At 37.6% G+C, this 26,409-nt stretch overlaps 1 protein-coding gene across 3 annotated transcripts in view; it reads right to left on the reverse strand.

Moving 5' to 3' along the window:
- The window catches only part of kalrnb (kalirin RhoGEF kinase b), a 93,388-nt gene that overhangs the window by 47,341 nt on the left and 19,638 nt on the right, over positions 1-26,409 (reverse strand). For 2 of the 3 annotated variants that reach the window (XM_079629275.1, XM_079629276.1), the window contains exons 3-18: positions 26,187-26,301; positions 25,231-25,423; positions 23,098-23,598; positions 21,717-21,839; positions 21,397-21,588; positions 19,288-19,419; positions 17,569-17,799; positions 16,018-16,140; positions 15,619-15,810; positions 14,262-14,434; positions 13,400-13,574; positions 11,985-12,180; positions 6,257-6,423; positions 4,564-4,683; positions 1,503-1,721; positions 120-269 (exon numbers count right to left, since the gene is read on the reverse strand). In XM_079629275.1, coding sequence (XP_079485401.1) covers positions 120-269; positions 1,503-1,721; positions 4,564-4,683; positions 6,257-6,423; positions 11,985-12,180; positions 13,400-13,574; positions 14,262-14,434; positions 15,619-15,810; positions 16,018-16,140; positions 17,569-17,799; positions 19,288-19,419; positions 21,397-21,588; positions 21,717-21,839; positions 23,098-23,598; positions 25,231-25,423; positions 26,187-26,301 — 3,002 coding nt within the window. Of the gene's footprint in view, positions 1-119; positions 270-1,502; positions 1,722-4,563; positions 4,684-6,256; positions 6,424-11,984; positions 12,181-13,120; positions 13,206-13,399; positions 13,575-14,261; positions 14,435-15,618; positions 15,811-16,017; positions 16,141-17,568; positions 17,800-19,287; positions 19,420-21,396; positions 21,589-21,716; positions 21,840-23,097; positions 23,599-25,230; positions 25,424-26,186; positions 26,302-26,409 lie in introns of those variants that run through there. The other variant, XM_079629277.1, reaches the window with a different exon arrangement.

The following is a 26,409-nucleotide window of genomic DNA, read 5'->3' on the forward strand; positions in this document are numbered from 1 at the left end:
GAAATTTTGCTGCAGATGCAGTTTTTAAAAATATAAAAAGGACAAATTGATGAGAGAGCTGATGAGCTTCTGTTGTTGCAGGTGTTTTGAGTCTGTGTATGTGTGGGTGTGAGGTGTACCTTGAGAAAGGCTTCTTTCTGCTCCAGGTGTTTGTTGATGAGAGGGCTGACGTGGTCAGTCTCTGCCATTGAGCCCAATTTATCATGACCTCCGCACCAGTCCTCCTCTCTCCTGTACTCCAGTTCCAGACTCTCCAACACATTACATACCTGCGGTAGACATACACTATGTTACACACATACAAAGTAGCATTACAAACCTTAATTTAAGTCTCTGTATGGTTTACAGTGGTCAGTCAGAGAGCAGGGTGGCCAATCACAGATATAATGGTAATATATTTAATACAATACACTGTAATGACAGTAAAGAGACATATATACAATTGCCACCATTAAATGAAAAAGAAAACATTTGGCAAATATTTACTGCATTCATTAGAGAAAAAAATCTGATAATAGTGTGTATTTTCAGAAGATGTTGGAACTGACACTAGGGGGAGCTAACATTTCTGTTTAGGTACAACTGATCATGATTATTGGGCGATAATATCAAAATTCATATGCATGCATATGGGCTCTATCTATGAACTGTGTTTTTTAGATTTTTAAAAGCATACTTTATTACCACAGGTTAGACTAATGTACACTACCATTCAAAAGTTTGGGGACAGTAAGATGTTATTTATTGATTGATTGATTGAAATTAATACTTTTATTCAGCAAGAATGCATTAAACTGACCAAAAGTGTTCTATTCATCAAAGAATCATGGACAAAATGCATCACAGTTTCCACAAAGAAATTAAGCAGCACAACCGTTTTCAACATAATTTTCAAGAAATTTTACTTAGGCACAAATTTAACATATTAAATTGTAATAATAATTCACAATATTACTGTTTTACTGTATTTTTGATCAAATAAATGCAGCCACGGTGAGCTTAAGAGACTTATTTCAAAACATTAAAAAAAATAGTACTGACCCCAAAATTTGTGAACGGTAGTGTCTAAAATATACAGCTTCTTATATGTACACAATAAGTCCATTGTATCAAATTATTAATTTCAATGTTAGTACATAGTAGTTAAAGCCACTTAATATAAAGTGGGACCAAATATTACTTTAAATGAAGGCTACAACTCAAAGGTGAACTCAACGTTTACTGCAAAAGGAGTCTTGAAGTTTTCAAATGAGCTGCTAAAAGCATCACAAGGCATCTTAAAAATCAGGTGCTCATGGTATGAGGCTAAAAAAACATGACATTTACTGCAATGGTCAAAGACATCCATCTGGTTCACATGTACATATAATTTTTTAATCTAAAAAAGGCTGATAACCCATTTCAATTGAAATGTACAGGTTTATCACTAGTTCAACCACAATCTCAGCCACTAACACTTGTTGGCATTGATGGTAACCATGACATACTCCATTACAACCCACCTGTTCAGATGTCTTGTAGAAGGCCACAGAGGCATTAACCAGCTTTAATCTGTCCTCCATCTTCAGCATGAGGGTTTGCCAGTGCAAGGCCACGGTCTCGGCGCAGGCCCGGACGGCGTCTGGGTCATAGTGACCCGCCTGCAACAGCAGCTCCGCTCTCTGCTGGAGCTGCAGGGCGCTCTGGTGGGTGCGCTGGAGGGAGTCGGCGTGGAGCAGAGACTGTGGGCAAAGAGAGGGACTTTCAAGTAGGGCTAATAATTAACCATATTTAAGAATGTGGAAGCTGACATTAAACATGTCACTCACTTTGCAAAAAAATGTAACTAAAAAAGCTAAAACATGTCTTGCGTTCACACTTTCACTTATTGATGTAGCCTAGTAGAATGTAATTAGAATGAAAACCAATATATGGGGGTCTTATCTTTCTGTAGTTAAGCAATATCACACAAACAAGCATGCTATTGTTCCAGAATATCAACACAATTGCAAATTAGATATTGATTTTTTTTTAAACAGTTAAATAAACAAGAGTTACATTTTAGACACACATTTTAGGTTTTTGCTCAATTTAAAATACCTGTAGTACCAAACTGAGGGTGCTTTCACATCTGTAGTTCAGTTCATTTGGTCCGGACCAAGGGCGAAAAATTATATTTTCTAGCATTTTTCATGCGTTTTGGTTCCATTTCACAACACACTGATTGCTCTGGTCTGAATCAGTTGATGAGTGGATGAAACGAACCAAAATACAGTCACGTGACAACATCCACATCACTCGTTGGCCAGATGTGTCTTGAACGTATTTACATAACTGCACTTCTATTGGTTAGAATTAATGTGCGGAAAAAGGTGAGCTGTTTGCTAAACAAAGCGAGTTTTGAAAAGTTGCGACCTAATATGGTCATCAGACCAAATTTCTGAGGAACCGGACCTCCTCACAACTCCAAGTTTGTCTGCGAGCTGCCATGCTAAAAGTGCAAACTGTCAACAAACATTAGTCCTCATCCCATAATGCACAGGGCAGCTGACTACGGCAGCTGGTTAAGTCCAAAAATGTGCAGTTCTTTGGCAGTTGGGTCTGTTCAAGGTCAGATCACGTTCTCACCACAAACGAACTGTTCCATAGTTCGTTTGAAAGCGTACCGAGACCACCTCGATGCTAGTTTGGTCCGCTTTTGGTGCGCACCTGCCCAAACGAACCACACTAAGGGGGACAACAAACTCTAGTGCGATTAAACCGAACTAAATGAGGCAGGTGTGAAAGCACCCTGAGTTTCACAGCGAAACAGTTGTGCGTCTCCAAGCAACACACAGTAGCGCTTTGTTGCTGAATGAGTCAGCGTATTTGAAGGAATCATTGATTCAATGATCCACTTATGATGATCCAACAGGCTGTCTGAAATCATAGCTCCCTTCAATGGGGCACTATTTGAGGGGGCAGCCATTGGTAGTGGTTTCCGAAACCATAGTGGACGTTATCGAGTGCACTCTTTCAATCTCATAATGCACCGCAATAAGATACAACCGGTGTATGCTCAACGGCTAGAGAATACCCATAATGCACAGTGAGGGTCATGCTGAATGAATTCTTGGTCTCGCCAGAAGATTGCGTTCGCGACTGAATCATCCATCCATCTATTTTCCAAACCGCTGGTGTAATGTGGGTACAGCGTAATAGCATACAGGTATATATTCCTTTTCAATTGATTTTTTTTTTTTAAATTAAGGTTTATACATGCTAGTTTCCATGACAGAGCTCAAGATAAATCTTATCATTACTATTGGAGCTGCCAGTTTGCTAAGGTTAAATGGTTATTAAACGACAAATACAAACAATGCAAAAGTGGCAGTCAGTGTCCCAATTCACTCACTTGTTTTCATTCACTCCTTAAAGTGGACTATATTAGTGGAGTAATGTAGGGAATATGGGTATTAGGGTGCGATTTTGAACACAGCCACAGTCCCTTGCTGAATGAATCAGCCATTTGAGCAAATTGATTGAGTAAATGACTCACTCATTAAGACTGTGACCTTAGAATTAGATTTCTGCAGTGTATTATTATAATAATTGAATTAATTGATTAAATGTAAGAATTTGACATAAGATGACGCATGCATACATCTAATAAGCAAATAAATAAATAAAATTGGCAGAAAATATAGAAATATATATATTTTTTCAATATCGCACACCCTTACTTTCAAGGCTCGTTTTAATTCTTGAGGTGTACTTAAATTAATTTTGTTAACTGCCAGGACCGCAGAAGAGGCGGGTAAGGTCACGGAGGGGCTCCTTAGGAGGGCAATTAAGACACAATCAGTTAGACGTCCTGCCGTTCAAAGCCAAAACAATCAGCGGTGAAGCACAGTCTCATGCTTTCACAAGAGCACATGCTGGATGAATAAAACTAGCAGCCTAAATTCGCCTTCTAAATTGGTTTGGCATCGCAAATATTAGTTGATGAAAAGTGGTACTTGGCCTGAAAAGTTTGAGAACCACTGCTGTAGATGATTAAAACATATATTTGGCGGAAGGGAAAATTTGGCCAATACTCAGCACTGACTTCCTTTGATTTAGAGAGGCTGTCGTTAGTGGAGAATTATACGCAGCAATTTGCTGAATTAAAACTCGGTCTTCATTTTGGACTAATGTGCTTCTTACTGCTCATACATTTGCTGAGTAATTGTTGTTTTTTTCTAAACTCAGGAAAAAAATCAACTCAGCTGTTTGGTATTCAATGCCTTTGATGAATATAACGAAGGGAGGCATTATAATTTATAGATCAATTTATCTTCTGTTTATGATAGATTACAACAACAATGAGAACCCATACTAACATTCCCCAAAATGTGGGGTGTTTATTACCACCTGCAGGGTTAAATAAATAATCTGTTTTATATTAGCAGAAAAAATGATTTCCTAATTGCAGGTAATGGTGTACACAAGGTTTAATATTAATTATTAATGTTCATATTACAGCATATTATAGCAGATTCAGCTGCCCCCTGCTGAATCTATTAAGCAAAATGTGTGTGTATGTGTGTGTGTGTGTGCGCGCACCTCGATGGCGAGCTGAAACTGTTCATGCTCTCTCTGAAGTTGTTCCGCCTCAGACAGGGAACCAGCATTCGTTGTGCTCGCCGTCAGCATGGATTCACCATTACGGATCCAACCCAGCACCTGCACAGATCATCACACGCATGTAAATGATCATGCACGTGTATGCAAATGCACACACACACACGGCCATGTGACAAAACAGGCTACAGAAGTGAAACATGAAAGGCAATGAATTATTTCGGATTAATCTGTTAACATATTCAGAAGGTATTCATTTAGGGCTTGGTGCAACCTCCTGCTTTTTCCATTTTCTTGACGACATTTTTGAAATGTGTTTTCCTTGCTGTACCTCAATGTCTCAACACTGTCAGATACAGAAATAATGTACCATGTCAAATAATAAATATTAGCATTCAACTATAAATTTACACTATAGGATGGCTCCCAACCGATTTTCAGCTCCATCTATTGGATTGGTGCCACTGTCAGCAGCTATTTTATTTTACTGGTGTTGTTAGCTATTAATTAGACATATTTAAAATAAATACACAGTATATATAAAAATAATAATATATATTGAAAAAATTAAGTTGTGTGGAATTGTCAAGTTCACATAACTTAATTGGTTCAATAACGCATGGAATTTATTTAATTGTAAGGCAACGGGTTTCCTCACTTTTTTTAAGTTAAGTCAACTGATCACATTTTACAGTGTGTATGTATATGTGTGTGTGTGTGTGTGTGTGTGGTGTTACACTGAAGACTGGAATATTTTGAACAGATTTATGATATGACTTTATGCAAAATAAATACATGGTGGTTTAAATAAAATGCTAATTCTATTCCAAATCTAATCAAAAACTATTGCTGGTTTTACAATTTTTATTTTTTTTAATTACCCTTTTTCTTCTCTCTGGAAGTTTTTAGTACGTCTACTTTTGTTCATTTTATCGTAATTTTTATTTATTTTAAAATATTAATTGATGGTCTGAGGTCAGTGAATAAGATGATTTGTTTGAAGAACATTGTAGTTAACATCTCTGATTCATATCAAAGTGGAAATGCTGCCCTTTTTTTCAAAACTAATGGCAAACTGTTCAACGTTTCGTTCCATATCTCAAGAATCAGTGAAATGTGCAGAAACATTAAGGGTGCAGAAACATTAAAGCTGAGCTGGAGGGAGTTCCCACTCCCACATTATGTAACACCCTGCCTACATTTACATTCATGTTCAAACTAAACTGATGTGCAAGAAAGTACATATAGAAATAAGATACAATATAATGAATTAAAGAGCAAAGATAAAGCTGAGAGGTCCCGAGATGACAGCACTGCCAATAAGAAAGCAATCCTGTCTATGAAATACTGCAAGTGAATTGACTGATTCATTTTTCTGAAATGCAGGGCTGCAGTCTGCACCCACGCACTGCCAGAGTCTGGATATGAGCGACAGTGTGTGTGTGTGTGTGTGTGTGTGTGTATGCGCTCAAAGATAAGTGTCAAAGATAAAGGCAATTAGCTGGGCACTCAGTACTCAGGGCTAATGGCATCAGTCAGAATCTTGGACATTAGCACAGCACAGGCTTTTGTCCTGAAATCAGGCGTTCCTCATGACATTACGATGAGTGTGACTTTAAAGGGTCCCAAAATCTGAGCATGAGCTGGGATGTATCAATTGGTTTTAAACACACACCTGTTTGACCTCCGCCTGAAGGTGTCGTAGCTGCAAGCACTGCTCCAGACGTTTGTGTGTGTGTTCTGCGCTCACTTCCAGCTCATGCTGCTTTTCATTCAAGAACTCCAGCAGCTCTTGAATTTTTGCCGCCAAATCAACATCTTTTTCTCCGGTGAGTTCCATACCTGATAAATACACATACATATTTATATTTGCTCTAGTATATGAGTTTCACTGCATATATAATAGTCAAGTCAAGTCACCTTTATTTATATAGTGCTTTATACAATACAGATTGTTTCAAAGCGGCTTTACAGTGATAACAGAAAAATTACGCATTTCGGCTGGTGTTTCAGTTGTAAAGATAATCAATTATTAAATTATTTAATTTCATCTATAAAGCAGTTCTGCAAGAAATGATGTCATTGTCCAGCTCAGTTCAGATCTCACACAGCAGTGTCAGTACAGTCAGAATTAATATTAAGTGTCCCCGACTAAGCATTTCAGAGACAACAGTGACAAGGAATCCAAACTCCATCAGGTGACAGAATGGAGAAAAAAAACATAGTCAGGGGCTAGTTCTCCTCTGGCCAACGAACGAACGCGGTGTGAATATGATTAAATAATAATCAATAATAAAATATCAATCTCAGTAGCATTGTAAACAAATGATGCTGTTTTTTTTTTGTTTTTTTTAATATATATCATGTTCCACAAACATATGACAACAAGAAAGTCTCCAAATACTGTTTGTGTTCTTTATGAGCAGTATATTTGTACTATCATTTCATCTTTATCATCACCAAACAAACTTTTTTTGTAAAATGTTTTGCTTGAAAAGTGCTTTACTTGTTCAGTGTTATAGTCCGGTCTTGTTCAGACTCAACTATTGTAAGTATTTAGAAGCCGGGACTTATTCCGCCAAAGAAAGCGTTGCACTATTTCCCATTCAAAAGAATACGAGTGTGTCTTGTGTTATGATATACTCTTTGGCTGTAGTCACATGGGTGTCATTCGGAAGTGCATTTTCAGAAGTGCTTGGTACAATGACGCATTTTTTTTTTTTTCCTCTTTCGCGCAGGTCATGTTTTGAAAGACGATGTAGCTTATGTAAGCTCTCCAAGCTATTCTCTCCACAGAACATAAAATATAAATTTTATTGAATTTTTCGTGTTCGCATTTATGAGGAAAAATTATGTTACGGACGTGACAGTTCTCGGTTACGGAGGTGACCGCTCTGAAATCGGCACTAAATGACTGCTTTAAAACTTTCACAGAGACCTCAAATAGAAAGCACAAAGCCTTTCTTTAAAGTGAATTTCATTTTGTATTAATTGTATCTTAATTTTAATCAATGTTTCATCAACCAATTGCCAGGATTTAATAAATAATAAGTAAAGCAGATAATAGATATCACAACGACACGGGCGCCGGCGCATGAACTGGAGCTCGTCTCATAAATTAACCGAAACTGAGCATAGCCTACTTGCCTCACAGACCTGAGAAATATATCTATTATCTACAGAACGCTTGAAATCATACTTTTAAACAGAACAATTCAAAACTAAAGAAAACTATGTAATCCGTATGAAATATGCATTTCTCTCTGCCGCGTTCACTAGCCTACTGCGAAGATCGCGAGTCAGCATCGTCAACTTCATCTTTGCAGCCGACACAGAAAACACTTGTTTATTAATAAATAATTAAAATGTCTCCTTGCTATATTTGACATAGGCCTATTCATAATCATTACTTTTGCCGGTTCTTTGTGACAGCTTTTAGGTGCTTTATTGGCAGCGCCACCCTTACATGTTACATGAACGGTTCACGCATCAGCACCGAAAACATGGAGATTAAAAAATAAAAAATAAAAACGTGATACGAACCGAAATTACCGAATTGTGGGTCAAAAATCATGAGACAAACCGAATCGTGGGTTTGGTGTATCGTTACAGCCCAACTAGCAACCCTAAAAACCCTACAAAATTACTCATGACGAAATCGACGCCTATGTGTAGTCACCTAGTTGACTAAATGGCAGTGTCAGCAAGAAGATTTAAAAATATGGACATTTTCAGAGACAAGTATTTCAGAAACTCAACAGATATGAAATATGATAATTAAGAGAAAAACGCTGTTAATGAAAAGACGAGGACTGGACTGCTGCAGGTTAGCGGGGAAATATATTTATTTATTATTCAGAATGCACAGTTGGAATGAAAATATATTTATAGGAATATTTCAGCAGGTTCAAGACAATTCATGTGAACGCAGAGAACCTGATTCATTGTTTTAATCAATTGACAACCATAGCAATAATCATGTATGTATGTGCGCTGAACGCTATTACCGGAAACTCCCGAGTTGTAATAAGTATAATGTGGAAGCAGTTGTGCAAGTAGTTAATTTTCCTTCCTCTGTCCAGCAGGGGGTGCCGTGCTGTGAACAACTATGTCTCAGGCCTCCTCTGAAGGTCTCCATCTCAGCGAGGAGTTATTATGGCATGCGAGCGGGGAACGTGTCAGACAGGTGAGCTGTGTGATGGAATGTCCCAGCTGCCCAGCAGAGCGTCAAATGCATGGCATCGATCATATGCGCGTGTCTGTAACTGCATTAGTGCGTGACAGACAACCAGCGTCTGTGTAAGTGCTTGTGAGACAGACTCCTCTCTGCAGATACAACACAGGGCGTTTTAACCTCCTTCTACTAACCCTTACATCACCCCACTTATCCTCAGCTACCTGCCCGTGGGCTGTCTCCATGACAACCTCACAGCGGGCCACAGGAGTCGGTTCCCATGGGAACGCGATGTGTGAGTGACAGGACGGCCTCTGCAGTATCCCGAGCATCCTCGCGGCAACCCAACAATGAGCGATAGAGTGTGTCCGAGGAACCCCAAAGTGACGAGCGAAGGCCCCTGTCACCATGGAAACCTTGGTATAGGGGATGTAAAGGGGGGTTTCCATAGCAACCTCACCCCTGCATACAGAGTTAATAGTATGAGAGATCCCAGAGCTGTCTGGAGCTCCGTCTCCCTCCACTTCTTCCAATCCATTTCATCTTCTCTTGCTGCCATACACACATTTTCCATCCTTATCTTTCCACCCAATCCTCCGCTTCTCTCTCTTCTTCTTTCATCACACGTATCTAAGACAGCCCATAATGTGGGTAGCAGCTTTCTGCTGTTGTGTCCGTGGTAACTGTCAATAAAATACAACAGAGCACGGAGGAGTGAAGCGATGACTGATTCACACTCTTTTATCTCTCCACTGAACACTAACTCATCATCACTCCTGCGTTCTTCTCATCTCTCACTGGCCCCTACAGCAGATATTAGCCAACTGTCTTACTGCCATAAAGGCTGGTTCACACTGACTCAACAAACAGCACAATTTTAAACATTGTAAAGTCGGCTGTTGGATGTAGTGTTCACGTTACTCCAACAAGATTTGTTTTAAAAGGTTATTATTACTGGTGAAACATAAATTATGTTTTCATCACATGTAATGTATAATGTATATACATCACATGTAAATATATATATATCCTTATACTGTATATACTATATATATATATATATATATATATATATATATATATATATATATATATATATATATATATATATATATATATGAATAAGAGCATGGACATATAATTTAAATGGATGACGAAAAGAAACGGATGCTTTGTTTATTTTTGCTTATTTAGTATTTTTAACGCGTAAAACTGAAAAAAAAGATATGCTAAAACAGCCCTAATATATACAGTATACCGGTATATATATATATATATTTATAATAAATGGGTTAGTGCTGTCAATTTAAAATAATTTGGTAAATGTAATACATAATTAATGCGATTATTGTTAACTATAAATTAAACTATTAAACAAGTTTTTGGTTAAAGGTAGGGTATGGGATTTGCAAAACGGCCGGCAGATTTTGAAAATACACAACTCAAATGGTCCTACCTTCTTCCCTCAACGCTGGCCCTGACTCCACCCATTCGAAGAACATGGACGCGTAATCATGCACGAGCGAAAGCGCAGATGCGCACCTACTGTACTGGGGCGACTTGCACTTACTGTGACTGGGTCACGAGCTTTGAGTATGCACACGAAGGGGTCACGCGCGCGAGGGGGGTGGGGGAGGGGGGTATGGTACGACCGTTTGATTGACAAACTTACTGTCCAATGATTCTAGGTGGTCTTGGAAATGATTGGCTGGAGTTTTTCGAGTCCTGCCCGTTCCACAGATGATTAAATTGCTTAATTTTCATTTCAGTGCTTCTAACTCAGTGGCTGTAAGTGGGTTAGGAATAGGATTTCAAGTGATTTTTAAAAAAAATTACAAAAAAGAGAATCACATACCCCACCTTTAAGTTAAATAAATCTGAATATATCGAGCAGGCTGATAGGTCTCAACTCCAACTGCTTGCAATCGCATCGTTATCTATAGGACACAGCTGATTGGTTCCTGCTGTATCAGTAGCCAATGAGCTGGCATGCTCAACCTTCAAATACTTGGTTAGCATTTGCTGTAGCAGTGTAGCGCTTTCAGAAACTCCCCACCTTCCCCAGCTCCACCTGTATAGATCTGCTACGGGTAATTCATGTACGCTACTGTATATTGTACAGCAGCAGCATGTCTTGCTTGCTCACAGCAGCGTGTCGTGTTTGTATTGGCAGTAGCAAGTCCTGCACTTGCTCTGTAGCAGGAGCAGATCTATTCCGCCAACACCAAATATATCAACATTTTTGTCATACCCATTACCATGCCAAACACTCAGAGAGTTGTCATGAAAGAAATATATATACTATATTAGATGAAAATGTAGCCTTGGCAATAAGTAACCTTGTTAAACTACAAAAATGTGAAATAAATGTCAATTAAAAGCTAAAAGGAAATATTTAAAAAAGTAATACAAATTACAAAAACTAAAATTAAAATGAAGACAAAATATAAAAATAAAAGCTAAAATTCAAATTATTAATAAATACTATGATAGTATATAAATAATACTAAAACAACATTGCACCAGACCCATATACAGATCCAAGTATAAGGGGTCTTTTTACCACCAAAGCAAATAAAGCTTGAAGTACCAACTTCATGTTTTTCTCCACACGCAACGCGCCTCACAAACCACACTTACAGACAGCACAAAATGAAACCGAACGCGGGGTGTTGAGAAGGGATGCAAGAACATGTTCTGTGTGAAGGGCCTTTTGTCTACCGCAGACAGATATGGATTGCTGTGGACTGTACACTAGCGATAGGCTTATGCTCAATTACATGGAAATAAAACAAACAATGCATTGACTTCTAAAGTCGTTTTTGTGATGTCTTTTCAATGATTTTGCACAATCTGCCACAGTAATGTCTTTAGATCATTTATGAACATCTTCAATATCCATAAATATTGATTTGAGTGATTAATTCCTAATAATTTGAGTAATTAATCAGGATATTACGTAATCAATTTAATTCAAATTTTCCTGATAATTTCAGATTAAGTTAAAGATTATGTCAAAGATTCCATGACCCAAAAAACGCAAAGTGAACATCGGTAAACCAAGTGTGTAACCAATGGTGACACCAACACAGCAACAACTGCCAACAAACACCAAAAGTGTTGAAACGCTGATTCAACAGAACCCTGCAACTGTAGTGTTAATCTATTACTCTCGCTCGCACCCTTCACTCTGTCTCTACATCTCTAGTATCCCTGAGCAGCTCCTCACCTGAAGCCTGGACCTCCATGATGTACTGGTGGAGATCCTGTCCCTGCTGTATGACCTCATAGGTCATGTTGTTCATGGCGAGCTTGCGCTCTGTGTGTCTGTGTAGTCTTTGTTCAGCCAGCGTGAGTTCCTCCGTGTTGAAATCAGAAGCCTGTCGCATCAAATCTTGTTTCCATGCGTCCAGCTCACCCATCACCTACGAAACAGACGCCATTTATTACCAGTTTACACTCATATTCATGAAATAATAAACAACATCTATTCAATATAATGAAAAAAGTGTGTGAAAAGCTCAATTAAATTACCATTAAAGTCCAATATGATTCATGTTGTGTGAGAAACAGACCAGAATTTAATTGCTACATTTAATGTAATTAAATTATATTTAATTGAGACATTGCTAATTTTTTTACATGCATTCTAATTTCTAACTCGTATTATTTGGCACATTCAATTATTTGCTCACAAATCAGACAGATCCAGTTCAACGCTTTAAAAAATGTGTTCACAGTGGTTAACAGTTTACTGACGCAACAGAGTAAAACTAAAGTGAATGTGAACTAAAACTAAATGCTGTATAAAACTAAACTTTCGGTAATTTGTAATAAAGCAGAATTTTATTTATATATATATATATATATATATATATATATATATATATATATATATATATATATATATATATATATATATATATATACACACACACACACACACGGTAAAGTGTAAACGGTAAAATAATTTAAAAAATCTTAAAACTAAAGTCCCCAAAGTTTAAGATCCCCAAATCTTAAACTACAAACCATATATAGTATAAAGATGAAATAAAACCCTATTAAAATATTAATAAATACTGTAAAACTATACTGTATACAATACTAAAATAACATTGCACATAAGGCAAAGATTATCAGTAGATAAAAACTTTTGTCTGTCACACAAAGCATGCATGGCTTCAGAAGACTAAAGTGAAGACATTGTATTAGTCAGATGGACCACTGCTGTGATACTGTAATTGTGCATTTGTTTCTTTCTTTTCTTTTTTTCTTTCTTTTTTTGAAGCTTGACAGCCCTAGTATTCATTTGCTTTCATCATATTGAAAAGAGTAGGCAGGATATTTCCAAAAAAAAATCACCTTTGGTGTTCCACAGAAGAAAGTAAGCCAATCAAGTATGGAACAACATGCGGGTGAGTAAATGATGGCAGAATTTTGGGGTGAACTATGAGATAAAGTATATAGAGTAAGACAAACAACACTCCTAAATCCAAAAACTGATTTACAGATTGAAACAAATTTTACATAATACACAAATATATACAGACGTGCAAATACAAATGGCACAGAAGCATATCTATTGAAATAAAGTTGCATTAATAAGGAATGGCCATCAAACACACACACACATTGACACACCTCCAGGGCGTACTGTTCAAAGATACGGAGCTGCAGGAAGATGTCCAGTTTGATCCTGCGCTCATGAAAAAGCTCCTCCATATGAGCCTGAGCCTCATCCAACTGCTGTAGAACACCCTCGATATGAGCCACGGAGCTGGCATGAGGCAGCTTATTACAGGCCAACGCTGAGTCTCTGTTTGAGCACACACAAACCCACGCCAAAACATCCAAGAGCAAATCAATATCAGTAGAGGGCATGTTAATCCAGAACCAGTATATACCAGCATGCAATCACATGTAAAGACATGTTCAGAAGTAATCTAAAAAAATAACTTTATATAGTTTACACTTTATTTCAATGGTCCACAACTAAAAGTAACTTTGCAACTACAGGTCAACTAACTCTCATTAGAGAATTGGTTGACTGTAGTAGACTGCTAGGTTAGTAGAATAAGTTGACATGTAGTTGCAAAGTTACTTATACTCAGTAGAATGTCTGTTTGGGAGCATCAAAATAGCAGATATAAAGCAGACAGTCCACTAATACTTTAATGAGAGTTAGTAGACATGTAGTAACTATAAGTTACTTATAGTTAGTAGAATGTCTAAAGTGGACCATCAAAATAAAGTGTTACCGAATATTATTAAAATTGATCTGCAAACCGAATAATGTTGGGGCTGTAGCCTAGTGGTAACCAGATGTGGTCCTGAGACTTTTGTGCTAAACCCTGTACTTTGTTACAACTTTGTTACTTTTTCAAGGCTGTTGCAAGTACCATGTTAGGAATAATTTTGGTAACTTCTGGAATGGACAATGTGGAAAGACAAGAGTTGGGTTATGATGAAATGCTGTACAATAGGAGCGTGTTGTCAAACTCACCGCAGATGCTGAATAAGCTCCTCCCCCTCTTTGATGACATTGATTGTGGCATCCAGAGTGCTGCTCTGCTGCTGCTGAAACAGTCTGATCAGCTCCTGAACAGCATCCACAGACTCAGAGTTCAGCACCGGCTCCACAAGAGTCTTCTGAAAGTCCTCCATCCATGACCACAGCTAGAAACAGACAGGACAGATAGATAGACAGACACATATAGTTCAACTGTATGTTCTGGGAATTTTTTTTTGTCTTTCTATATTGATAGCTGATTGTCAGTTTTGCTAGGCAGTTGTTTGGTTACTAGTTTACTAGGGTGCATTCTGGGTAGTTTCTATGGCATTGTTGCAAGGGTGTTGCTAGGCAGTTGCTAAGGTGTTCTGGATATTTTGTCAAGCAACCACCCACAATACCATAACAACTGCCTAGAAACACCCTCGCAACCAACTAGAACACTCTAGAAACAGAGTGACTAGGGTGTTGCTAGAGTGTTCTAGGTGGATGCAGGGGTGTTGCTAGGCAGTTGTAACAGTGTTGTGGGTTGTTGCAAGGCGGTTAGTATAGGTGTTCTGGATATTTTGTCTAGCAACCACCCACAATACCTTAACAACTGCCAAGAAACACCCTTGCAACCACCTAGAACACTCTAGAAACAGAGTGACTAGGGTGTTGCTAGAGTGTTCTAGGTGGATGCAGGGGTGTTGCTAAGCAGTTGTTACAGTGTTGTGGGTTGTTGCTAGTCAGTTGCTAAGGTGTTTTGGGTTTCGGATAGTGTTGCAAGGTAGTTGTTCTAGGTAGTTACTAGGGCGGTTGGGGGATTGTTGGGCTGTTGCTAAGGTGTTCTAGGTCGTTTTTAGGTCATTGTTAGGTGGTTGCAATGATGTTGCTAGGCAGTTGCTTAGGTGTTTTAGGTATTTGGTAGAGCACTGATAGGTGGTTGCTAGGTAGTTGCTAAGATGTTCTATGTATTTGCTAGGTGGTTGCATTGGTGGTAGCCTCCCTGTGCTAGGCAGGTGGTTGGTAGACAATTGTTCTAAGTGTTTATCAGGTCACTTTGGGGGTTGTTAAGGTGTTGCTAGGTGATTGCAGGTGGCTGTTGCTAAGGTGTTTTGGGTGGTTTTTGGAATGTTTCTAGAGCATTGTAAGGTGGTTTCTCTATTCCTTTATAGTCAGAAATACTGCTCTCATAAGAAGTTGTTAAATAGCATCTCATTATGTTGACTTTGTGTATTTAGTTTAGTATTTAATTAGTGGAGTCAGTAAGTGGAGTTGAGAGCTACTAACAAAATCTCTCACGCATGAACAGAGATCAGTCACAACTAGCTTTTTGGAAAGCACTGTTTAGTGTGTTTGGGTGCACTACCTCTTTAGTGTGGGTGTGAAAAGACACTGAGATATCCAGCAGCAGTTTCCTCTGCTCCACCCTCCGTACAAACTCCTGAACTCTGACCTCCAGGTGATGGGCGGCAGCGTAAATCTCTTCTGGATCACACTCTCCCGTCTGAGCCAGCTGCTCAGCTGCTTCCAAGAGCTTATCCGCATTAGTATAAGTGTTCTGGAGCGAGAGAGAGAGGGAGAGATAGAGAGAGAGAGAGAGAGAGAGAGAGAGAGAGGTCCATTAAGTACATTAAAAACATCTTCCATGAATATTAACAGGAAACTCAATAGCATGAAGAAACGATATAACTGCTAATGCTCATTTGCTCCTCTCTCATCAGGAAAAAAAATATATACGCACAACATAAACAGAGTGGGTTCTAACCTGTGCCACCTCCTGAAAGTCATCGTGCCGTTTTTGTAGTGCTCGCGCTCTGTGTACAGACTTCCCAACTCCTGTATGTTTACTGAGGAATGCCTCTCCATGGTTTTCAATCCAGTCCAAGACCTAAGCACACACACACACACACACACACACACACACCAACATTGGATTGTCTATTCCAAATTTAAAGGAACGTTCCAGATTAAGATATCTCCCTTGTGAAAAAGAAGTATGCTTATTTGCATTGAATGTGCACTTGTAGCGTACAGTACTTCAAATCTTCTTGACACAAAAAAACAAAAAAAAAAAACTGGACATCCAGATAACATAACATTAATGAAATAAAATGCCACTTAAATGTACTTAAAGAGAATAAAACTTTAATGACTGTTTCTTAACACACTTAAGAACACTTTTAAAGTGCACTTTGTAATCATGTTAAATTAAAAGTTGAAGTACAGTTTATATCATTTTTAATAATAATAATCGTTTGTTGTACTTAAAAGAAATACACTTATTTTGATATGTTGACTATCATACTAAAGCATATGTAGTACTTGATTAGAATTTTAACTGTAGAGTGTTATTTGATTTTATATTTAAATGTAATATTTTAAATGTAATAAATAGTATCGTCATCATTATAAATGTGTAATTACAAATATATTTAAATAAAAGTTTCAATAAAAATTACATTCGGCAGTACTATTTAAAAGTAATTATGAAATGACATAAAAATAAGTTTTAAGTTCTAATTAAGTCAAAAAAATTTTTTTGCATTTAATATAAACTTCATATAATATAAACGTTCATTTAATTTTCAAATAATATGCAATTAAGTTGTCAAAAAACATTACATTCAGTTAGCACTTGAATATTTTCACTTAAGTATATTTTTTCTGTAATGAGTATGCAAAAGTTTACTTCTTTTTCACATGAGTTGCCTAATTTGTAATGTTTCTTTCCCATAGGAACATTTTACCCATCCTAAAAGCAAGTCAGAGCTTAAATAATTTGTTGTAAAGAGGCTCAGTTGATTTTGAAAAGGTTCAACACACTTCATCAGTAAGAAGTCAAGGTTCTTTAGTTCACTGCACAAGCTCAATGCTCGAGTAGGCCTCATTTCTGTCTAAAGAGTCCCTGGAAAGGATCCAGTCACATCAAAGAAACAACACAGTCCTGACAGAGAACCGGTGAAGGTACAACAAAAAGCCCCTGAAGGCGACGGCCACAGGAAGTGGAGTGTATTGTTGGAGGAACTGACTATAGGCCAAGCACAATACTGCCGTCCCTCGAGGATGCTGAGGCAATCTCAGTCGACTCTATGAGTCAGAGTCCGTGTCACTTCCTTGTCACTTCCTCTAATACTCTGTGCAGTTGATATTTGTTCTGCCGCAGGAGAAACATCGTTACATGCAAAGATCTAAAAACAGCTACTGAAAGGTCGAGAGTTTAGGTCAAATTTGTCAGATGTTGAATTATGTGGGTATAGTGTATGTGTGTGTGTTGAATGCATGCATGTGCGCATATGAGTGCATGCATATGATATACCTGCTGCACGTCTTGTTGAAACACACACAGCTGAAGTCTCTGGTGCAGCCGAAGCTTGCGATGTTGCAGGAGACCCTCCAGTCTGCGATACTGAATAACTACCTCATGGACCATCTCCAGAACCACCCTCACCGCCTGACTATAATCGGCCCCCGCCGTCAGAGACCCTGAGTCAGCCGGGGGTTGAGGCCTCTGCAACACATCCAGTAGAGTCTTTCCTGTCTGACTGACCTGCAATCAGAAATATCAATTTCACTACTTTGTATTTCATTACTTTGTGTTTTAAAGTTCTGATTACTACATTACAAAGCATAATATCTTACTTTTTTAATCCATTACATTTCATAAAATCATAGTTTCTCATTATTTCAAACCTGATGTAGTCGTGTCTCCTCGTGTCATGAACAAATCATTCTTTTGATTCTTTTCAATGAATCTGTAAAATCGCTTCAATTCATTTGCGAATGACTGATCAAGTTGCAGCTGTTCTCAAATCAAATCACTAATTCAATGATTCGTTCGGAGCAAGTTTGTGGTTAACAACCAGGGCTTGACATTAACATCCACCAACATGCCAAATGCGGGTGGATTTCAGCAGAGGCGTGTAACGCAGTCACTTTACCACCCACTTTTGAGGGTTGAATTTTATATATAATATATAGATTTTTTAACTGTAGTCGTGTAAAAAGGCATCTGAAATAATAAATTCAGTGCAATGTACTGTTATCAAAATATAGATTTTTCGATACTGAAATATCTGAAATGTTTCCGATACTCATTTTTCCCAGAATAGATGCACAATACCAGCTGCACTTTGACGCTCTCTCATCTCTCCGACAGCGAGTTGACACACAAACCCGCCTCCCCTCACTCACTCGTTTCATTTGCTCTGGATTAATTTTGTTGGTGTTATCAATGTTAAAATTGTGGCCAGTGAAAATGCTGAGTGGCAAGCAACTTTGGAAAACCACTAGCCACAGTTAATGTAAAAAAAAAGTTAATGTCAAGCCCTGTTAACAAATCACTGAATTGGTCCTGTCAGACTCAAAATTAATCAAGAACCAGAATTAATATGATCCTCGAGCTCGAGTGTGAAGAGGATTTGAGATATGGCACGAAGAGTAAGTTGCTAATGCCAAATTTTAGTATTGTTTATCGTGAATAAAAATCCTATTTAGGCTATACAGTACACTACTAAAAGTTGTTTGTGAACTAAATCTGCTCTACAAGGGCAATCGGTTTAAGCTTATTGTACAGTATGAAATGCATCATATGAAACTATTTTCACTCAGAAATTGTTAGTAAATTTTACAAATAATTAAAGAAACTGCAAGTAACACTGAAATTGTAAAGGAGAAAGACTGAAATAGTATATTATTGCAAAACATGGTAATAACTTCGAATATGATTTAACTTAATATGGTTTAACTTCGAAAAATACATTTGTTTACAATGTATCTATATGTCCACTTGTATCACTGTCTATATGGGTGGCTACTTTATGTAACACATCTAAATAATGTAAAAATATAGCAAATAATTGCCTAATGCATCTTCTCCACTGTATTAGCCATTTCAAAACTACCACAGCCAGATCCACAACATTGCACCAACCAACTCTGAAATGCATTGGCCACAAACATAGTACATAGACTACATCTCATATTTAAAAAGTGTACATTTTTATATTTTAAAAAGAGCAGCTTGTGAAATGGTCACCTCTGTATATGCTGTGGTGACCTGCTCGTACAGATTCTGATGGTTGTGAATGGCCATCTCAAGTTCTTGTGTCGCTGTTGGCAATCCGCCCTCACCGCATGACTTCACCCATCCCTCCATGCTGGACAGAAACTAAGAACAGCACAGAGAGAAAACACGCTCTCAAACTTTACAGTGTAAAAGGTCCATGTAATAAAACCAGAGGACAGAGGTGCACAGTCGCGCAAACTCATTAAAAACAAGCTCAGACATTATTAAACAGAGTTGCTGAAGATCATACATATTGGGGTCATAAATCAAAAAGGCACGAAGAAGCTACGTATGTGTGCACATTTACACAAATGAGTTATTAATGAAGAATCAGACTGAAGCTGATAGAGGAGCCTTAAGTATTTGCACATAGAGGAAATCAGGAATTACGTAGGAAATAACATCAACTAAATAAGCATTAGTTGGATTTTAAAAAGTAGCAACAGTGGTGGTTACTTAGCCTAATGCAATCAGTGATATTAAATCATATTTTTGACTTAAATAAATCCAGTTCATTTAATCTTACTGTACCACATTTTAGGTTACCTTTCAAAACAGTTTTACAGTTTAGAAACACACAGGGTAAATCATTACACTAATGGTGTAAAATGTAAATGATGCATCACAATGCATCAATCTGGAAATAAAAATGTAATGCATTCATAACAATCGTAGCCTACACATCAAAATATCACTCAAAATACAATACTTGGTTTTAGTTGAAAAATTGTTATGAAACAACAAAATAACCAAATTGACCTGAATCAAATCAAATTGAGGCCATACTTCAGATTTCACAATGCATAACATTGTTTAAAACAAAAGATTTTAAGAATATTTTTGATCTACACATTTTGATTGCTCTTTTAAAATAATAGAGTTTGACGATGCTCACAATGCAAAGTTCGGTCCCTAGTCCACCAAATATAGAAAATAATCAGCAAAAATGTCTGATTCATTAAGGTGCATTATTACTCATTTCAAAAGCAAAGAGTATAGTGTATCATTACTGATCATTTACATAAAGTGTAAAATGTCACTTGTGACACAGACTCCAACTAATCACAGGAGCTGCAACAGATTTTAAACTGAACTTCAAGAATTTTAATGGTAATGAAAAAGGTAATATAAAACAAAAATCATTACTATTTCGCTGTAAGAAACAATACATAGAATTTTAGTGATGACCCTACTCAGGGAAAATCCCAGAAGTACAAAATATGGTCCTTTTTATAAACAATCACCACCTGACATTACATTTTTTTTATTAAAGTGCCCCTATTGTGCTTTTTCAAATATGAACTTTCATGCTGTATATACATATTCTGAATTACTGAAACGACTCAATTCCAGTCTCACTTCTTTTTACATGCCCATTGCCCATGTAACTAAATTTACACAGGCATGAACATAGGCAAAAACTAAATCACTAAAATTCAACACATTTGCATAATGCCAACCTATGGTCTTCATTGGCTGCCGACGAATGACGTCAACTTTGACCCGCTCTCAAACAACTGTAGTTGTAGCTGAGGCCTGGAAGAGTTCGGGTCGTGTTATCGACATGTTTTCTGTGTAGCAAATCCACTTTGCATACACTACTAAAGGACGAGGAATTGCGCTGGAATTGATATGTAGAAATACCATCAATACCAATTGCCATAATTCGTATCACTGTGTATACAAGAGCTGAGGAAGCCTTCAGAGATGAAATTCAGATATAGTAATCGGCATTGAGTTTCTGACACGCGCTGTAAGTGGTAGACCAATCACAACAGACTGGGCCGTCTGACCAATCAGAGCAGATTAGGCACGCGGAAAGGAGGGATTTAGAGAGTCTAAATCTTTAAACTCACTTTGACAAATGAGGTGATGTGCAATGTATATTATTAGAAAGTTAAAGTGTTTTTGACCTTGAATGCATGTAAACCTGTTGTAAGAGAGCAGCAAAACAAAATTTAAAAAAGCATAATAGGGGGAAATTGGATAAGCTTCAAAAAATAATTTCTAAAATCACAAATCTAATTTTGATAAATGTGTTCTTAAAAACAATAAGCAACCAAACAGCCCAGTTATTACCTGTTCGGTTTTTTGGTGGAAAACAGAGGACATGGCCAAGATGGCGCTGCGCTCCTCCAGTGCCGAGGCAAAGCTCTTCCAGTCCTGATCCAACTGACCAGAGATCTGCTGTATCTGAGCGGAGGCGTAATGACCCGCCTCACAGAGCCGCGTCGCCACCGAGACGATTCGCGAGATATTCACATATGCATTCTGAAAAGAGAGACAGGATGCCAGAGGACGACACCATTAAATGAGTAACAAGAAGACACAAAGGCTGTCTCATTTTGTCTAGTGAGAGTGTATCAAGGCTGTTTTCCTGTACAATTTCCCCATCGTACCATTGAGTTCATGGCAAAGTGGTCATGCTGGGTCTGTAGATCTGCTGCATGCTGGTAGCTCACTCCGATGTCTGTGTGTGTCTGCAGGAACAGCTCTTTATTGTGTCCGATCCATTCAAACATCTACGAACAGCGAAAAAGAGAGAGAGAAATGCTGCATTCACAGACGGTTTGGAAAAAAAACTCTTAGACACACACATAAAGTAGCAAACTATGACCACAGGCTGAAGATTACCATACTGGACCAATCAAGATGGATATTTCTGCATAAATATTTACAAAGGCCCAGGCAAATTTGCTTAACAGTCATTCTAGGGGTTTGAGTGATTTGACTCCCTGCTAGTGTTCTTGTGATCTACACGTGAACCTTAATATACACAGATTTTCTCTTTGGCTGCTGTACAAGCAATAGCCCTTAGTGTTCTGGCTCTTGTGGAGCACAGATGGGCTCAGTCAGCAGGACCGGGGAGTGTGAGACTGTCTCTCCGTTTGGGTTTAAACGGAACACAAGGCCTCCCGTGGACATCAGGCCACAGAAGGGAGCACAGTGAACATTCCATTATCATTACGATCATTTATTATTTACACTTTCATATGACCTTCAACTCTATTACTCTACTACCGTTAGCTAATTGTTTGTTGAAACATGCTATTAAAAATGTGAGTGGTGTTTACCTCTGCAATATATATATGAGAGAGTATGTACCTGAGGGAACAAATTAGTGCAAAATGGCTACGACGTCGTGGAAATTAATTCTATTTTTTTCCACAATATTAATTTTTTCTTCCACATGTTATGAGGGGGGTCCGTATTTATAAATCTGTTGTCAACAAAAGCTCTTTTATGCACTGCATTTTTCCATCTATGGTTTATTGTCTGGAAGCAAAAAAATCCAGACATAAATGTTAGCATTGCAATTTTATCACTCCTAATAATAATAATAATATTAATAATTATTATGCTTTTTTTAAATGCACAGTTCAATATTATTATTACTATGGTAAATTATTCTTTATTAATTTAAATGTTTAATTTAGTAAAATTGAAATAAAATATAAATAATAATTAAATGATTACTAATTAAATATTTATTTATTGTTTTTTATAATTGCATATTTTTGTAATAATTTATTGCATACATTAAATATTATAAAACACATGATTTAAAACACATTAAAAAATGTATAATAATAAATGATTATAAATAATAATTACTATTGTTGTTGTTGTTGTATAGTCATTATCACATCATGGTTACACATTTACAATTTTTGTTTTATGATTGTCATTGTATATCATTATTTCTCCTTGTTTGTTCATCCCTGACAGTTCTTCCCAATTTTCCCTTCAACATGTGTCATACTGATCCTATCCTCTAACCTTTTCTGCATCCTGCTCGTACAGCCGTAACTGAAAACACTGGTCCAGCTGTTGTTTGCGGTTGAGCCAGGCCTGCAGAAGGTGCTGCCGTGTAACTTGAAGTTTATCCAGCAGGGCGGAAATCTTAGGCACCAAACTCTGGAAGTCGGCCCCACCAGACAGCCTTCCGTCTCCTCCGTCCCTGATCTTCTGAAGGAGTCGCTGTCCTTCATGGTCTAACTCATCCACTGGTGCTTTCGTCATAGTCTTCCTCAGTCGAGCGTGCTCCTCCAAGAGTTTCCGCGCTTCCTCTGCGTTAGTGGCCAGCTCTTGGCAGGAAAGCACCTCCTGAAGCTCCTCCAGCCGGGAAAGGAGGTGAAGAGCGCCTCCGGTGAACTCCTCAAGAGACACGCGGAGCTCAGTCCATTCCACGTGGTCGTACTCCAGGGTCCCCTCAAGATCTGCCGTCAGCTGAGATGGGTCCACCAACTTAGTCAGACCTTCCACTGAAACCATACTGGTCTAAGAGAAAAAAAGAGCACAAGAGAGTGACCGACTGCACATTGTAAAACTAATTTACAAATAAACATGCGGTTATTATAGTAATAACTATAAATTAGGCATAATTACATGCAACTAACCCTAAAACCAAACCAAACCAAACCCTAATCTTAACCCTATAGTAAGTGCATGTAGTTAATTAATATTACTCAGTGCTTAAATGTATAATTACACTATAACAAAGAAACCTAAAATAAAGTGTAACCAAAATGTATATTTCAGATAAATGCTGTTCTTTTCATGCTTTGTTCTATCTATTCATCAAAGAAAAAATTATTAAGCAGCGTAACCATTTTCAACTTTGATATTAATGTGAAATGTTTCTTGAGCAGCAAATCAGCATATTAGAATGATTTCTGAAGGATCATGTGACACTGAATACTGGAGTAATGATGCTGACAATTCAGCTTTGCATCAGGAATAAACTACATTTTGAAACAAATTAAAATAACAAACTGGGTAACACTTTATTTTGATGGTCCCTTTTGAACATTCTGTTGACTATAAGTAACTTTGCAACTATATGTCAACAAACTCTCTTTAGAGTATTAGTAGACTCTCTGCTTCTCTAGGTACACTGTGTAGGAATTTCTCCCATCTAGCGGTGAAATTGTATTTTGCATTCAAACGAATAGTGCTCTCTAGCACGTCGCTTTTTCAAATGTGTTGCAACTACGGTAGCCGTTATGTACCAACAAGCTATGACAACATGTCTTCCAATAGCACTTCATCTAATTTTCTTTCGGGTGATGAGGTTCGTTATTTCAAACAAACTGCAACTTTACACACAACATTATGAAGTACCATGCAGTCCAGCCTTTTAAATTTGCCGGGACAGTGACAAGTGTCTCTCACTGATCTCCTTGTCCGTTTCAGCTGGTTTCAGTCACGTGACGCTGGCTCTGAAGGAAAACGCGTTGTGGAAACGCGTTGAGGTAGGCTAGTGTATTTTGTCCCTCTCATAGTTTTTCAAAATGGCGGAACGACATGGAAGCCTCCTTGGACTTGGACAATGTAAATAAAGATAAGAAATTCTTTGCTTACGAGGATGTGTCATATCATTGGCAGAGGTAATTTTACACTAATGAGGACATATTTATGAGGGCATTAATTTTAGCTAATAAAATACTTAAAAAACTACACAGTGTACCTTTAAGATCTGCTGACACTTTATTGTGATGGTCCTCCAACAGACTACTGACTATAAGTAACTTTTCAACTACATGTCAATTTATTCTTACCCCTACTCTACCAGTCTACTAAAACTCTACTAACACTCTATGAGAGGTAGTAGAAATGTAGGTGCAATGTATATTTATAGTCAACTTATAGTCAACAGAATGTGTTGAAGGGACCATCAAAATAAAGTGAAACCAAAAAATGACTGACCCCATCTTTTGGACAATAGTGCAATAAAAATAAAAAAATCTGAAAAGTACAAAACAGACACAATGGAGGCTCTGTACTGGCAGATCAATACATTTTGTCAGTCTTTGGACCTTAACAATTTAAAAAAATCTATATGAAAGTAAATCAAAAAAGCAGATGTATTTTTCTATGGGTTCCTTATTTGACAAAATTCCATTCCTATACCTCAAAGGTGAATTTGGCACTGCCAAAGTTGGTCTTCTGCTTCTGCCAGAAGTTGTCTGGTTTGATAATGAGAGCGACACAGATCTCAGCTGGAAATGACTCCTGTAGCGTCTTCAGCAACGGCTTGATTAGATCCCATTTAGACCCACGCATGTCTACGATCACTGTAAATCCTCGCTTACTTACATCCTCACTGCACAGGAAACAGGGATTGACAATGTCAGAGGAAGGCCAACAACTTAAGGCCATCCAGGAAAATGTGGATACAAATCTGTGCATATCTTTTGCACAACTGCTTAAGTTTGCAGAGTTATACATCAATGAACCTAGCAAACAGAAATATGTTCTAAGAACATTTTGCTAACGTTGTGTGAACGTTAAAGGGAACATTCCATTTCATTATTCTTTAAAGATTATGGTAATGTTACTTTTGAATGTTCTCTGACTATTCTGAATCAAGTACTGTAGTAACATTTAAAAACTAACTAAAATAAAAATGGAATAAATAACATTTTTGTGAACATTTTGAGAACATTAGAAGACCAGATAACTTAGAACGAACATTCGATTAACGTTAATGGATTCATGTTTGTTCATAACTTAGCGAGAACCTTGCCAGAACGTTCTGTCTGTTAGCTGGGGAGCTATATGATTTTAGAGTTGGATCACATTGCATCAGAATGCCCTAAAGATCAAATAGATGCTCTAATCAAACGCTTTAAACGCATCCATGTCATCCTTTATGTCACAAACTGTCTAATATAAAACTATTATATTATGATAAAGTGTAGATGTGCTGAAAGCAATTTGAGCTGTTTTGATAAGGTTTTTGAAGCCTAAACAAGCACAAGCAAGCCTTTTTTGCTGTTCACAGAGACGCTTTCTCAGGACACTTTTCTTCAGGGATATCTTTCAGGGACATTTTAAGTAACAAATAAATGTTGGAATTTTATAACCTGGGCACAGTAGAGAGGTAGGTCACCAGTTTGCGCAAGTCTTCTTGCTTTATTCTGTCGTGATTACTTCGTGAAGGAAAGGTAAGGATGGGTCCCCCTCTCTTATCTCTTCCTCCTGAAAAGAAGAGGATCATTTTATTACTAAATTTACTACTCAAAGCACTTCAATGGCCCTAATTATGGTAATACCCATGAGTCTGTGTGTGTGCATGCTTAAGAGGTG

The sequence above is a fragment of the Phoxinus phoxinus genome, assembly GCF_949152265.1.
Source record: "Phoxinus phoxinus genome assembly, chromosome: 11".
NCBI lineage: Eukaryota > Metazoa > Chordata > Actinopteri > Cypriniformes > Leuciscidae > Phoxinus > Phoxinus phoxinus.